The 13,268-nt window shown below is 36.1% G+C and overlaps 1 protein-coding gene across 28 annotated transcripts in view; it reads left to right on the top strand.

Moving 5' to 3' along the window:
• The first annotated feature begins 9,597 nt into the window (after nt 1-9,597).
• mtd (TLD domain-containing protein mustard) overlaps nt 9,598-13,268 on the top strand; it is a 450,874-nt gene continuing 447,203 nt past the window's right edge. For 6 of the 28 annotated variants that reach the window (XM_073990789.1, XM_073990704.1, XM_073990822.1 and 3 more), the window contains exons 1-2: nt 9,600-9,714; nt 10,288-10,910. Coding sequence is in view for 2 of the 28 variants with exons in the window: in XM_073990855.1 (XP_073846956.1) it covers nt 10,909-10,910 (2 nt within the window). In the remaining 26 variants the exon portion in view is untranslated. Of the gene's footprint in view, nt 9,730-9,911; nt 10,911-13,268 lie in introns of those variants that run through there. The other 22 variants (XM_073990682.1, XM_073990618.1, XM_073990801.1 and 19 more) reach the window with 16 other exon arrangements.

Genomic DNA, 13,268 nt, shown 5'->3' with positions numbered 1-13,268 from the left:
ACGAATTTCAGCCATTTCGGTTGGATATTGACGTCACAATCTTCAGTATTAAGAAAATCGGGAGGTACCGTTCTATGGGGGCTATATCGAAACGTAGACCTATACCGACGAATTTTAGTCAGAAATGGGGCAATATGAAAGCATGGACCTGTACAGACATATTTCTGGCGAACAGTTTTATATAACATTGAAGACTAAATACCAAATCTCAGCCATTTTGGTGGAATTTTGTAGACACAACCTTAAAAATACGAAAAATCGGGAGGTACTTTTCCATGAGGGCTATATGAAGGCGTGGACCTATACGGTTAAAGGGAAAGTTTGAGTACCCCCAACGAAGTCTAAATACCAAATTTCAGCCATTTCGGTGGAATATTGAGGCCACAACGTTCAAAATACTGAAAATCGGGAGGTAGCGTTCGATGGGGGCTATAAGAAGGCATGGACCGATACCGACAAAGTTCTGGGGAAAAGTTTTATACCACCAACGTAGACCAAGTACCAAATTTCGGTGTGATAATGAAGCTAAACCCTTTAAAATACCGAAAATCGGGAGGTACCGTCCTATGGTGGCTATATCAAAACGTGGACCGATATATTCCATTTTCAATACCAACCATCTGTACCAAATTTTGACTCTCTATCTTTAAAACTGCGAGCTGTATCTTGATTTCAACAGACAGACGGACGGACTGACGGACAGACGGACATGGTTAAATCGACATAGAATTTTATGCTGATCAATAATATATGTATATACTTTATAGGGTCTCCGGTTTTAAAGTGAATTTATCCAAAATTTTGTGTGTAGGAGTGGACAAATATAGTCCATATTCGAACCTGATCTATATCTGGTAGATATTTTAGGACGTGTAAAGAATGGGCCAAATCGGTCACTCCCATCAAGAGTTATGGTGCGCACAATTTTTCCGAACTTTTGAACTTTTGTGTGGGAGGTACCTGAAGGAGTGGACCGATATGGCTTATCTTCGAACTTAACCTAAGTTTGCACATAATATTACGAAGACCAAATTGTGGACCGAATCGGCAGATCCAACCACAACACACGGTGTCATAGGGCTTTTTTATACCTTTCAGGCTATTTTCTCAGGAAGTATGGACTTTTCCCTAATGAAATTTGTACCGTTATATGGGGGCACTGAATACAAGTTGTTACAACAAAAATCAAAGCGATTCGTGAACAGGTCCTAAACTGAACTTTTTCGAAAATTTGTGTGGCAGGTACCCGAAGGAGTGGACCGATTGAGTCCATATTGGAACCTCATCTAAGTCTGGTAGAAATTTCACGACGTGCAAAGTATGGACCAAATCGGGTACTTCCTTTAAGATTTATCGTGCCCACAAATTTTCCGAACATTTCAGAACTTTTGCGGGGGAGGTACCGCAAGGAGTGGATCGATATAACCCATCTTCGAACTTAAACTAAGTTTGGACAAAATATTACGAAAGCCAAATTTTTGACCGAATCGGTTGATCCGTTCGAGAGTTATCGTGCGCTCCAGCCAGCCAGACAGACGGACGGACATGGCTAAATCAACTCCAAATTGTCTGAAACACATTTCGTGCAAACATACTTGGGGTCTAAAACCATTATTTCGATGAGGCACATTTGGCCCGTATATACCCTCGTTAGCATAAATGCTGAGGGAATAAAAATTCAGGAAAAAGTATTTTTTGCAATGGTGGTCGGTCTACATTGCGTATGATTTATGTATTCAAATTTTAATACGTATACGTTACAGTATTTTGTTTAACGTTTTCTGTCATTAGCTTCTGCAGTTCGATTGAATCAGTGCAAAGTGGAACCGTGTTTCAATTCAATTGATCGATTTAATTATTTCAACAGACGTTCTAGTTTACATTGATTTATTGAACAAGAATTGGGATATACAAAAGGTGATATGGATAATTTTCGTTTTGAATAATTTTTAGCTATCGAAAGCCTTAATCTCTGTCAGTTATGTGATAGAATTTGGTTAAAAACTTCGGAACTTTTGTATAGGAATAATATATATTTTGTATAGGAGAAATATATATTTAAGGAATAATATATTATACTCTGTACCAAATTTCAAATCAGAGTGCACAGTTCCATATATGAGGCTATTAAAAAATAGAACCCGCATGGCACAAGAAGATCGGGAAGACCACAGAACCGATGGCGACGAACAGTGCTTGCTGAATTGAATAAAACCAACAAATCATATATGTAATGATAGATTAAGTTGGAATAACATTGAAGAAGTCCTATGTTCCCATTAGGAGTAAATAAAGGGTTACAAAAAATTCCAAAAACTACGTCTACAATTTTGTGTTTAATGACCACTAGGATCCCCAATTGCAAAATTATAGCTAATTCAGTCGGAAAATGGAACTACAGTCGAACTTCTCTATAACGTAGCACTTGAGGGTGGACGAATTACTACGTTATAGAGAAAATTCGTTATAGAGAAATCAAGGTATAAAAAGAAACAAACGTGTATATATGAATAAACATAAATTGAATTTCTATTTAGTGGTGAAAAAAGAAGTGATTTTCTTTTGTTTTTGATTTTGCCACTTTGCTTTATCAAAGCCTTCACAATGAGCAATAGAAGCAAACGTATGCCCGGGAACATTGTTTCGAGATTCCAAAAAAGGGATAATTTATAGTTAAAGTGTCGTAATCGACATTAAGATGGTCTTCAACCGTAACATCTTCAATATTATTTCTGTACATAGTGGGACCCTATTTTTGTCATAGATGGTCAGTTGTTTCCCTTTAGATCCTAATTTTCCGAACAACTAGGCACGCCAGTCATTTAAATATAACTTATTTTCATTATAAAAGCGCTGCTAAATGGGATTTGCTTCTCTATTTTAGTGTGCACTTCAGTAAAAAGAAAGTTATGAATGTGCTTTGTTTCTCATATATTATGTAAACGTCAATGAGAAAAAATGAATGCGTGGGACTTCGGTAGACTCCTAATTTTTCGATGTATATAATAGGTCTAATAAGCTCAACTCGAAAGAGAATTGATTAAATATCACTATAAATGACCTTCGCCTTAATAAGGCAAAAAATAAAATGAGAAAAAGTTTGAAAAAAATTCGTTATAGAGAGGCTATTTTGTATGAGAATTCCCACTTGTGCAATAAAAACACTTCGTTATAAAGAAGTATTCGTTATAAGGGAGTTCGTTATAGAGAGGTTAAAATATGTGAAAATGGGCTGAAAAAAGCTGTGTTTTCAATATTTCCTCGTTATAGGGAAGTTCGTTATAAAGAAGTTCGACTGTAATATCCTACTACCAACTAAGTCCCTCCAAGAACATTTGATCTATAAGCCGAACTAAGAAAAGATTTCCATTCCTCTCTATTTGTTGTTTTATTTCTCCAATTTGAATTACGGCACTTTTCGATCTCGTCTTTTACTTGTTTACTCCATGGAAATCTTTCAGTTCTGCATGTACCGCCATGCGGCCCGTATATATACGCCTAGCCAACGCATTATTATACCCTACACCACTATGTGGGGAGGGTATTATAAGTAGGTTTTGGCCAAAAAGTGTGTAACGCATTGAAATAATGGTCGTAGACCCATACTTATATATACCAAAATGAATGTCTCGACGAGCTGAGTCGATCTGGCTATGTGTGTCCGTCCGTCAGCCCGTCCGTCCGTCTGTCCATCTAAACCTTGTAATCACGCTACAGGTCGCATTTTTGATCGGATCGTCACGAAATTTTGCATGGTGATGGGGGTCCCGGAGGGGAAGAAGCCTATTGATTTTGGTGATGGTCGGATAATATTTAGGGGTCGGAATGGGCAAAAAACTTATGTCTCAGCTGCTATACGGGGTATACCAAAAGCAAAACCTGACAATAAAAGTAGAAAATATCACCTTTCTAATGATGTAAATTAGGTTCTCGTAGGTGAAACAACGAAGATATCACAATAGTCGCAAATAAAACCCAAATTTTAATTTTTGCGATTTTAATTATAATGACGAATATCACAACTTTGGTTGGGGACTTTCCAAAAGCAAAGCAGGTTATGAAAGAAGAAGATCCCATATTTACAATGATGTAAACTAGGACGGCGTAGGTGACCAAATAACAGAGATATCGCAATAGTCGGTAATACATCCCATTTTTCCACTTTTTTGAAAATCACGCTACAGGTCGCAATTTTGATCGGATCGTCACGAAATTTTGAGGGTTAATGGGGGTCACACAGATGAAGAAGCCTATTGATTTTGGTGATGGTCGGATAAAATTTAGGGGTCGTAATGGGCAAAAAAATTTATTTGGAGAAAAGGACAACGTTTTTTTCCAAAGCGAATATCTCCGCTTCTAAAAGGGTATATCAAAAGCAAAACCTGCTAATGAAAGTAGAAAATATCACCTGTGCAACGATGTTACGTAGGTTGTCGTAGGTGGTCAAACAACGAAGATATCGCAATAGCCGCTAATAGAACACAGCTTTGGTTCGGGGCCTTCCAAAAGCAAAGTCTGATAATGAAAGTAAAAATCCCATCATTACAATGATGTAAAGCAGGTTGGCGTAGGTATCCGAATAACGGGAATATCGTAATAGTCGGTAATACAGTCCATTTTTCCACTCACGCTACAGGTCGCAATTTTAATTGGATCGTCACGAAATTTTGTGCCCGACAGAGGAAAAAACCTTTTGATTTTTGATAATGGTCGGATATTATTCAGGGGTCGGAATGTGAAAAAAATATTTGGAAAAAAGACCAACGTTTTATTTCAAAGTTAATATCTTCCTTCTGTAGGAGGTATATCGAAAGCAAAACCTGGCAAGGAAAGTAGAAAATATCACCTTTACAACGATGTGAAGTAGGTTGTCATAGGTGGTCAAACAACAGAGATATCGCAATAGTCGGTAATGCATCCCTTTTTCCATTTTTGTGCAATCACACTACGAAATTTTGATCGGATCCTCACGAAATTTTGGGGGTTGATGGGGGTCTAACAGAGAAAGAAGCCTATTGATGGTTGGCATACATCCCACTTTTCCATTTTTTATTTGGGTTGTACTGTCGATGCACTTAAATACGTTTCAAAAAAATTGACCTGTGTTAATGAAGACATTCAGAGCAAAGGCGCTAAGCTATCCCAATTTTAATATTTTGAATTTTATAAGTCAAAAGCTTATGAACAGGGGTAGTGGTGTAGGGTATCACATAGTCGGCCCCTACCCGACTATAGCCTTGGCTCACTTGTTTGTATCAAATACGTTTAACTATACCGATGTCGTTATATAGCAGATATAGCTCGTGGTTGATACCACGTCGATATTTACCGTCAACGCATATTTCCCTCTCTTAATCCAAAGTAGCCAGTACTATTCTTCTTATTATTTTATTTCATAACTGATGTTGTTGTGTTTATGGCGGTGCCCAGGTAGGCGATGTCTTTAGTTACCACAAAATTATATGTATGAACTTACTTCCATAGTTGGAATACCCTTGAACGTAAGGGGCTGCTCTATAATGGACAAAAATATGGTAAGTGCCGATCTGCCGCAGGGTAAATATCTGTTCAATGGTCGATTTGTCTGGTGTAGAGCCGCATTGGTATGACCCAATTATTTTTTTGGCCATAGGCTTTATTCGTTCGCCCAATATCATTGACACCATTTTATAAGCAATAGGGAGCAGACTTATGACCCTCTAGTTAGATCACACAGTCTCCTTTCTTGTGGGCTCAGATTTCAGTCGTCGGGTACGCGTTCTTCCTGCCAGATGGTGCTAACTAGCTGATGCATACACATTATCAACGTGTCGCCTCCGGTTTTGAACAGCTCGTCTGGTAAGCCAACGGCTCCTGCTGCCTTTTATTATTTAGTCGATTTATTGCTGTATACATTCAATACCATCTTCTGCGATTGGATCTGTGGTATCTTCATCGACTTCGTTACTATTGGATACCAACAGTTCGGAAAAATGTTCTTTCCATATCTTAAGTACACTATCTATACCAGTTACCTGTACAGAAGCCACCGGTTTGATGTTTCACTCTTTGTTAGAATTTTCGGACTTTATTCTGGCTCCTGTATATCTCGATTTTTTCACAATCCCGCTTTTCCATTTATCTCTTCTTCCTGCGGAAAAAAAGTTTCTCCTCTGTCCTTTTCTCCCGATACCTCTCTTGTGCACTACGTTTTTCTACAGATTGTAGAGAAACCTTGTATACCGAATTTTTCTCTTCGGTAGCAGCATGACTCTCCTGCAGTGTGTTTCTCTAAGGCATTTTTTGGTTACCAACAAAACTTGGTAAAATTAAAATGGTTATAATTTCGGTAATTAACGAAATTTGTCGGTAAGTTAGCAACCAAAACAAAGTTGTTGCTAAGTCCTACCGATAGCAGCAGAGTTGCCAACTTTTATTAATACTTTACATTTATAATTTTGCGTTTTAATTTGTCCGATATTTGTCGGTAACCAAAAAATGCGTTAGAGAATCCCACTACTGGTCATACCATGGATTCCTTGACGGAGATCGCTGGTATCCAAGTATGTATTTTGCGGTTGTTTGCATGGAGTTGCCAATGCCAAAGTGCTGATGTGTTATCGGGACGAGAAGTGCTGTGCAACACTTCCGTGTTGTGTACTTCGTCTATCACAACGTGATCAATTTGATATCTTGTTTTTGGTCTGGAGATAGTCATATGCCCTTATGAATGTCCAGATGCCTAAATCAGGTACTGCTAACAACTATGTTTTTTGCCCCTGCGAAGTCTATCAGCCCCATTCCATTGTCCATTCAATTGTCAGGTGTTTCAGTGGGGAGACTGAACTTCCCGACTGTTGGGCCCAAGATATTCTCCTTTTGAATTTTGGCACTAAAGTCGCTTAGAATATTTTAATGTCATGGGCAGGACAACGATCATATTTTCAGTGGGAGTATGAGCGTATATAAAGTTGTTGTTGAAGAATTTTGCTTTTATCCGAATTCACTGGGGTGAAGCTGGAGACCAGATTTTACACCTCCGACCAACTAGAAATCCGCAACTAAACTCATGTTTTATGTCATGGCTGCTATAATGCTGTGCGTCACCTTTAGTTGTTGTCGTGACGCCTTTCCATCAAATCCATCATATTTCCTGTATGGCAGTAATATCCGCCTTGTATTTTTCAGTAACATCTGCCAATTCGTAAACTGCACCTTATCTATATAGAGTGCGAACATTCCAGGTGTAGATTCACATATCATGGTCCTTAAAATGTTGCGGGGTTTGTTTTTTTGTTTCTTTTCATATGAAAGTTTAACTAGCCTACGGCCAACCCAAGTTTTTAGCGTTTTTATGGGAGAACGCGCAGCACTGTTAGCTCACTAACTTTAACGTGTGTTAAAGGTAGCTTCCCAGGTGACACCACGGGTAGGTCAGAGATGAAAGAGGAACCATGATAAATGCTGGGCTTTTTCCAATGTTAAAGCCGGTCAGTGCCGTTGCTTGGTATCTTTCATCACCTACGTGACCCAACCGGAATTCGGGAAGTACCGTTCTATGGGAGCTATATGAAAACGTCGATCTATACCGACAAATTTCGGGTGGCCTTCGTCCACCCACTAAAATAATATTCTAATATGCCTGATGATCGGACTTAACCACAGTGAAATGTAACACAATGGTTGAATGTGTGGGACTTCGGAGAATTCCTAATTTTTCAATGTACCTCTTAGGTCATAACAGCTCAACTCGAAAGAATGAAATTTATTAGATTCAAAGAAGACTAAATACAAAATTTCCGATATTTCGTGGCTAAAACCTTAATAAAAAATAATTTAAAAATTAAGTTACAGTGTTTTATTTATAAATGCACTTAAAACTAGAAAATAATCTTTCATGTTTGAATCTCTCAAATAAAGCGCTTGGCGTTTAATATTGTCACAATTTTTAATTCAAATGCAAGCGTTTTATTTGAGAAATTTTTAGTTCTAAGTGCATTTATAAATAAAACACTGTAATTTTTTTAATTATTTTTTATTTTTAATTTTTCAGTAATTAAATTTGTTGACCACTGAGATCCTCATAACAAAATTATAGCCATTTTAGGCCGAAAATTAAGATAAAAACTTTAAAATGCCTGAAATCCTGTGGTACCTTTATATAAGGGCTGTACCAAAAACTGGACTTATGTCAAATTTTTTGGATGGGAAGTTTCTGTACCAGTGGGAACCCCAAATGCAAAGTTTCAGCCAATTCAGGTTGAAAATGAAGATAATATCCATAAAATACCTGAAATCGGTTGGTACCGCTATATGGAGGCTCGAAAAAATGGACCCGTATTGATTTTGGTTGGGTACCACCGTAGTGCAATGGTATGCACACCCGCCTTGCACACATAAGGTCGTGGGTTCGATTCCCCGGCCAGGCAACATCAAAACACTTTTCAACGGTGGCAAAATACCCCTCAGTAATGTTGGCGACATTTCCTGAGTATTTCAGCCATGTAAAACTTTTCTACAAAAGTGGTGTCTTAGACACGCCGTTCGGACTCGGCGATAAACTGTAGGTCCCATATCATTGAGCTAATATGAATCGGGGTGTACTCATTGATATGAGAGAAGTCTCCCTTGTCCCTATGGGATGTTGTGGAACAATTATATAATTATATACATATATTATATATATTCATATTCATGTATTGTCATCCAAATCAGAAAAGTGTGCAAAATTTTAGTTCGATTGGTCAACTGCAACTGTGTGGAAAATGAGTTACTTGATTTGAACTAAACCGACACTGAAGCAAGTTAAAAAAAAAAACACTGTAAAAATACCGAAAATCAAGAGGTACGCTTCTATGGGGGATGTAGGAAGACGTGGACCTATACTGATAATTCTCTTCTGGAATATTTAATAACCCCATGGAAGACTAACCCTCAAAGGGTTACGTTGAGGGTTACGTCTTTGGGCATTTCATGTGACGATATACAATTTGTGTATAATGATTTGAAAGAATAAGCAGTCAGCTGTTTGCTATGGCCTACCTTGTAATGATTGTACCATGACCCTCCATATTATGGTGGGGGGTATAAAAATACAAAAACAAGGATTTGTTTTTGGACTAATATAAAAAAAAAGTTATAAGTATTTCTTTGCATATAGTTTTTACATAATTCGATTTTTTGCGATATCCCTGGAAACGTTAGACAAAAAAATGAAAATATACCGAAGTGTTTTGCTGATGAGCAGCATTTCCGATTTCACTCAGAAATCCCCACACACATTTCTTAATATATTGTAAGGATTTTTATATTTCCAAAATGTTATAACCCTAATGTGCACACATATGTATGTACAACCACTACGGAGTATAATGAATAAACAACGAAAGCCTATGCCAATAACAGCGTGATGAAATATATAAATTATATAGCAATTCTGTAAACATAACATGAATGTTTAATGAGAACAAAATACAACAAGACAAAAGTGAGAGAGCACAGCAAAGTGACAGTGATGTAAGTTTGGTAGCAATGTCAAATTGTGTTTGTAAACAGAGAGAATGTTGAATGCAATTTATGTTGACAACTGAAAAAGTTACCGTTGCACATACAATCGATGTGACAGTCTGTCTGTGACAGTTGAGGTTAGCAGTTGTTAAACTTACAAAAACGAATTACGCGTTATAATCACATAAAGAAAATCTAATAGAAACATTTGGAGAAAAGAAGAAGAGGGTTTGCATATTTTGAGTAAATCTTGTGTTACAAAAATAAAACAGTGATAATAAAATTATTTAATAAAATCTGAATACACAATAACAGATAAACGAAAACATACGCAATTTTAAGCGAAAAAAGCACCTATACTCCATTAGAAAAGAAAACAAAAAAAAATATTGCTAAAAGATAATCAATACTTGTTTCTTTGGTAGCTTTTGTTTTACGTTGGGGTGTGGAGAAACTCGAAAAATCAATTGAAAACTACATAGCAGAAAAAAATTGTTACATAAATCCGTGCTGAATTTTTGTGTCTTATTTTGAATAGTGTTCATGAAAAAATTTCTTCAAATTACCATTGTGTGACGCTATTCTGATTTCGCTTGTTCTCTCTCCACCTTACACTCTCTCGTATGATAAGTGCGCGTGTTCTTGTTTTGTTTTAGTTTTCGCCATTAAGTTATCACAACTGCTTTGTCATTCGCTCTCTTATGCCGCTCACCACAAAATTGTTTGTCAATATTGAGTGAGAGTCCTAGAGATGCGCACGCTCTTGAAATCCTTTAAGTGTCAATTATTAAACTTTTACAGCTGTTAGAACCACAAAAACAACAACAATCACAAAGCAAACAATTTTGACTATAACCAACAACAACTACAACACAGTTTGCACAGTTTTCAAATAACGGTATACGCGAACATATTCAAACGGCAGGCTTTAATCTAACGAAAAATAACTAGCGACCAACCGAACGAACGACCACCAATCGAATCGACATTTCGTTTAACATTTCAAAGTCAACATTTGGGTGTCAATTTGTTTTGAGACAAATATTTCACAAAGCAAACAAAGAAAAGAAAAGGAAATTTGTCAATTATTGTTCAAAATCAATCGGCCAATAGAAAGAATTGTAAATTCTCTTAAAGCTGAAAAAGAAATTTGTTAAATTTATCTTTTCATCATATTATAAAAAAGAGATTTTTGCAATTCGTCTTCATTCCATACCAGAAAGAAGTTGAAAAAAAAGAAATAAAATTTTGGTGAGAAAAAGTTATTCCAAAAAAAGAAATATCTATTTAAAAACACGACGCATCGGCAAGCGGAGGACTCCAATCGTTGTAAAAACACAGCAAAGTCCAAAGTAAAAAACACCTCTTCAACCATCTGAATTTGGATACTTTCTACGGCGCTTAGCACGTCTCAACTAAACAATGTAAGTTGTTGGCTTAATTTTTTTCTTATTGCTTTGTTCTTTTCTTTACCTTTCCTTTAGTGTGGATATAGGTGGGTGGACCAGGGACGTACGCAGGGGGGGGGCACGGGGGGCCCGGGCCCCCCCCGAAATGGTTTGGTCGAACAAAATTTTTTAAGCTACTGTAACTAGTTATTATATTTTTTCTCATAAAAATGTTTGTATATTTGAAGATTTCAAATTAAAACTTATATTTTCTTAAGTTTCTGAACAGAAAATGTACATCATTAACAAGTTTTGTAAGAAAATATTTAAAAAATTTTTGTTTGTAAGCTGTTTTTGAGAGAAACTTCCAATAAAATCTGAATTACTTCTTCATGTCATATCATACCACTATCAAATGCTAATTCCTTAATGAATATACCCCATGTCTATTATTTATTCGAACTGTATAGAGCTCTCGAGGCTTAAAACTCATTCGGTTATAACAAAAATAACGAGTTCAGTATTATGGGAATGGAAATATATAAAAAAAAATCTATTGAATAAAATGTATAAGGGGTCGGTACTTCGTTGACTACGTATAGAAAGCCAATTAGAAATTTGTTTAACTGCCATCGCATATAGGTTTCAACCAGGAAATTTTTGGCCAAAACCCTATTTTTGAAGTTTCGAAATTTTAATTTTTTTTTGCACAGAATAATAAAAGACGCATCAAGTCATCTAAAAATAATTTGTTTTTGTAAATAACGTTAGTATTCGTTGATTGGCGCAGTACCAAAGTTGACACTTTTTTATGTAAAAATAAAACAGACTTTCTGCTGTAAAATATACAATTTTTGTTGTATTGCGTCGCTGCATAAATATACAGAAGTGAGACCAAAGTTACTATGAATCGGGAAGCTGTTAATGAGTACTTTCATATTATTTACAAAAAGAACGATCACATTTGTAAAATTAGCGTAATAAAATCAATGTTTTTATATATATTAAAAATTATTTTTTTACAAATATTTTTTTAAATATACTTAAACTTTTGAAAAAATGTCCAAACATGTCCACCTCCAAATCGATTTTGAAAGATAGCAGGGGGTCTGTACTAATAAATTCAGAAGTCAAATCGTGCTCAAATTTGCCACAGTTAAAATAAAGTGGATTTTTCTATTTTAAGATGGGAAAATTTTTTGTAAATACCTGTTGTGACTGTACGTAGGATCCAATTGGAATAGAACGGTAATACCCACGTCTATCAACCGATTTTCCTTAAAATTCATATTTAAGGGCTTCAGAGTGTAGAAAACAAGTATGTATATTTTTTTTTGAAAATAGGTCAATTTTTTGTCATAGACCCCACATAAAAGTGCCGTCCGATTTTAGATATTTTGTGGATTATAGCGACACTTTATGACCGATTCGGCTGAAATTTAGTATTTTGACCTCTTGGAAGATATGTATCCTTCGTACCAAAAATTATTAACATAGGTCAATGTTTTGGTTTAGACCCCACACAACGGGACCACCCTGTTCAACAAATTTTGGCAGTTTTTGGTCATTTTGGTCGATAAAACGTAAGAATTGCTGTTTGTACACATTTATTATAAATAATAATTAATTTCAATACAAAATAAACGTTGAAATAGTTTTGGCCAGAAAATTTGAATTTGGGACCATTGTGCATCGCCAAAATATTGTTATTCTATTTTAGACAAATTTGCTAAACAGTATGAGAAAATAATGAAGACAAATGAATTTTTGTGCGTCACTTGACTTTTACTTATCATTACCGAAGTATAATTGTAACCTCAGACTTTAGATTACGAGATTATATACACTAGGATTGTATCGAATAGATTTCATCAAAATAATGATTTAAGACTTCACATATGTTTGGACGATATTCGTTTCAGCCAAGATAAAAGTTGGAACTCGTGGTAACTCTCGGTCCAAGTTATGGATCTCGTAAAGTTTTGTCTAAATTAAATTTAAGTCATATCGGTACCTCCACCATAAAAGTTCAAAAATGTTCACTAAAATAGTCGAAGGGAGTAACCGATTCGGTCTAAAATCGAACCTAATATGGTTCGCAAGATAACTTGCAAAAGTACATCATGGTCCAAGAGAATATGTTTGGACAACATCTTCAGGTCTCTTATACAAGTCTAACATAACTGCAGTTTAAAGACTGTTCGATGATTTTTTGGACATTTTGTAGTCTTGTTTTCAGCGATATCCTCCTTTTCGTGGACAAGTTTATGCTTCCTGACAAAGCTCTAAATACTACGGTGGCCAACTAAAAAGCTTATGGGCGCGGTAACTATCGAGAGGAGTGTCTCTCAAATAATTATTAGTAAATAATTAATTGGGGTTCAATAGGGATCG

Source organism: Musca autumnalis, unplaced genomic scaffold, assembly GCF_047663935.1.
Source record: "Musca autumnalis isolate F117 unplaced genomic scaffold, ASM4766393v1 scaffold_1, whole genome shotgun sequence".
In the NCBI taxonomy this organism is placed as follows: domain Eukaryota; kingdom Metazoa; phylum Arthropoda; class Insecta; order Diptera; family Muscidae; genus Musca; species Musca autumnalis.
Note: the sequence above shows the minus strand (reverse complement) of the source record. Positions and strands in the feature narration are given on the sequence as shown.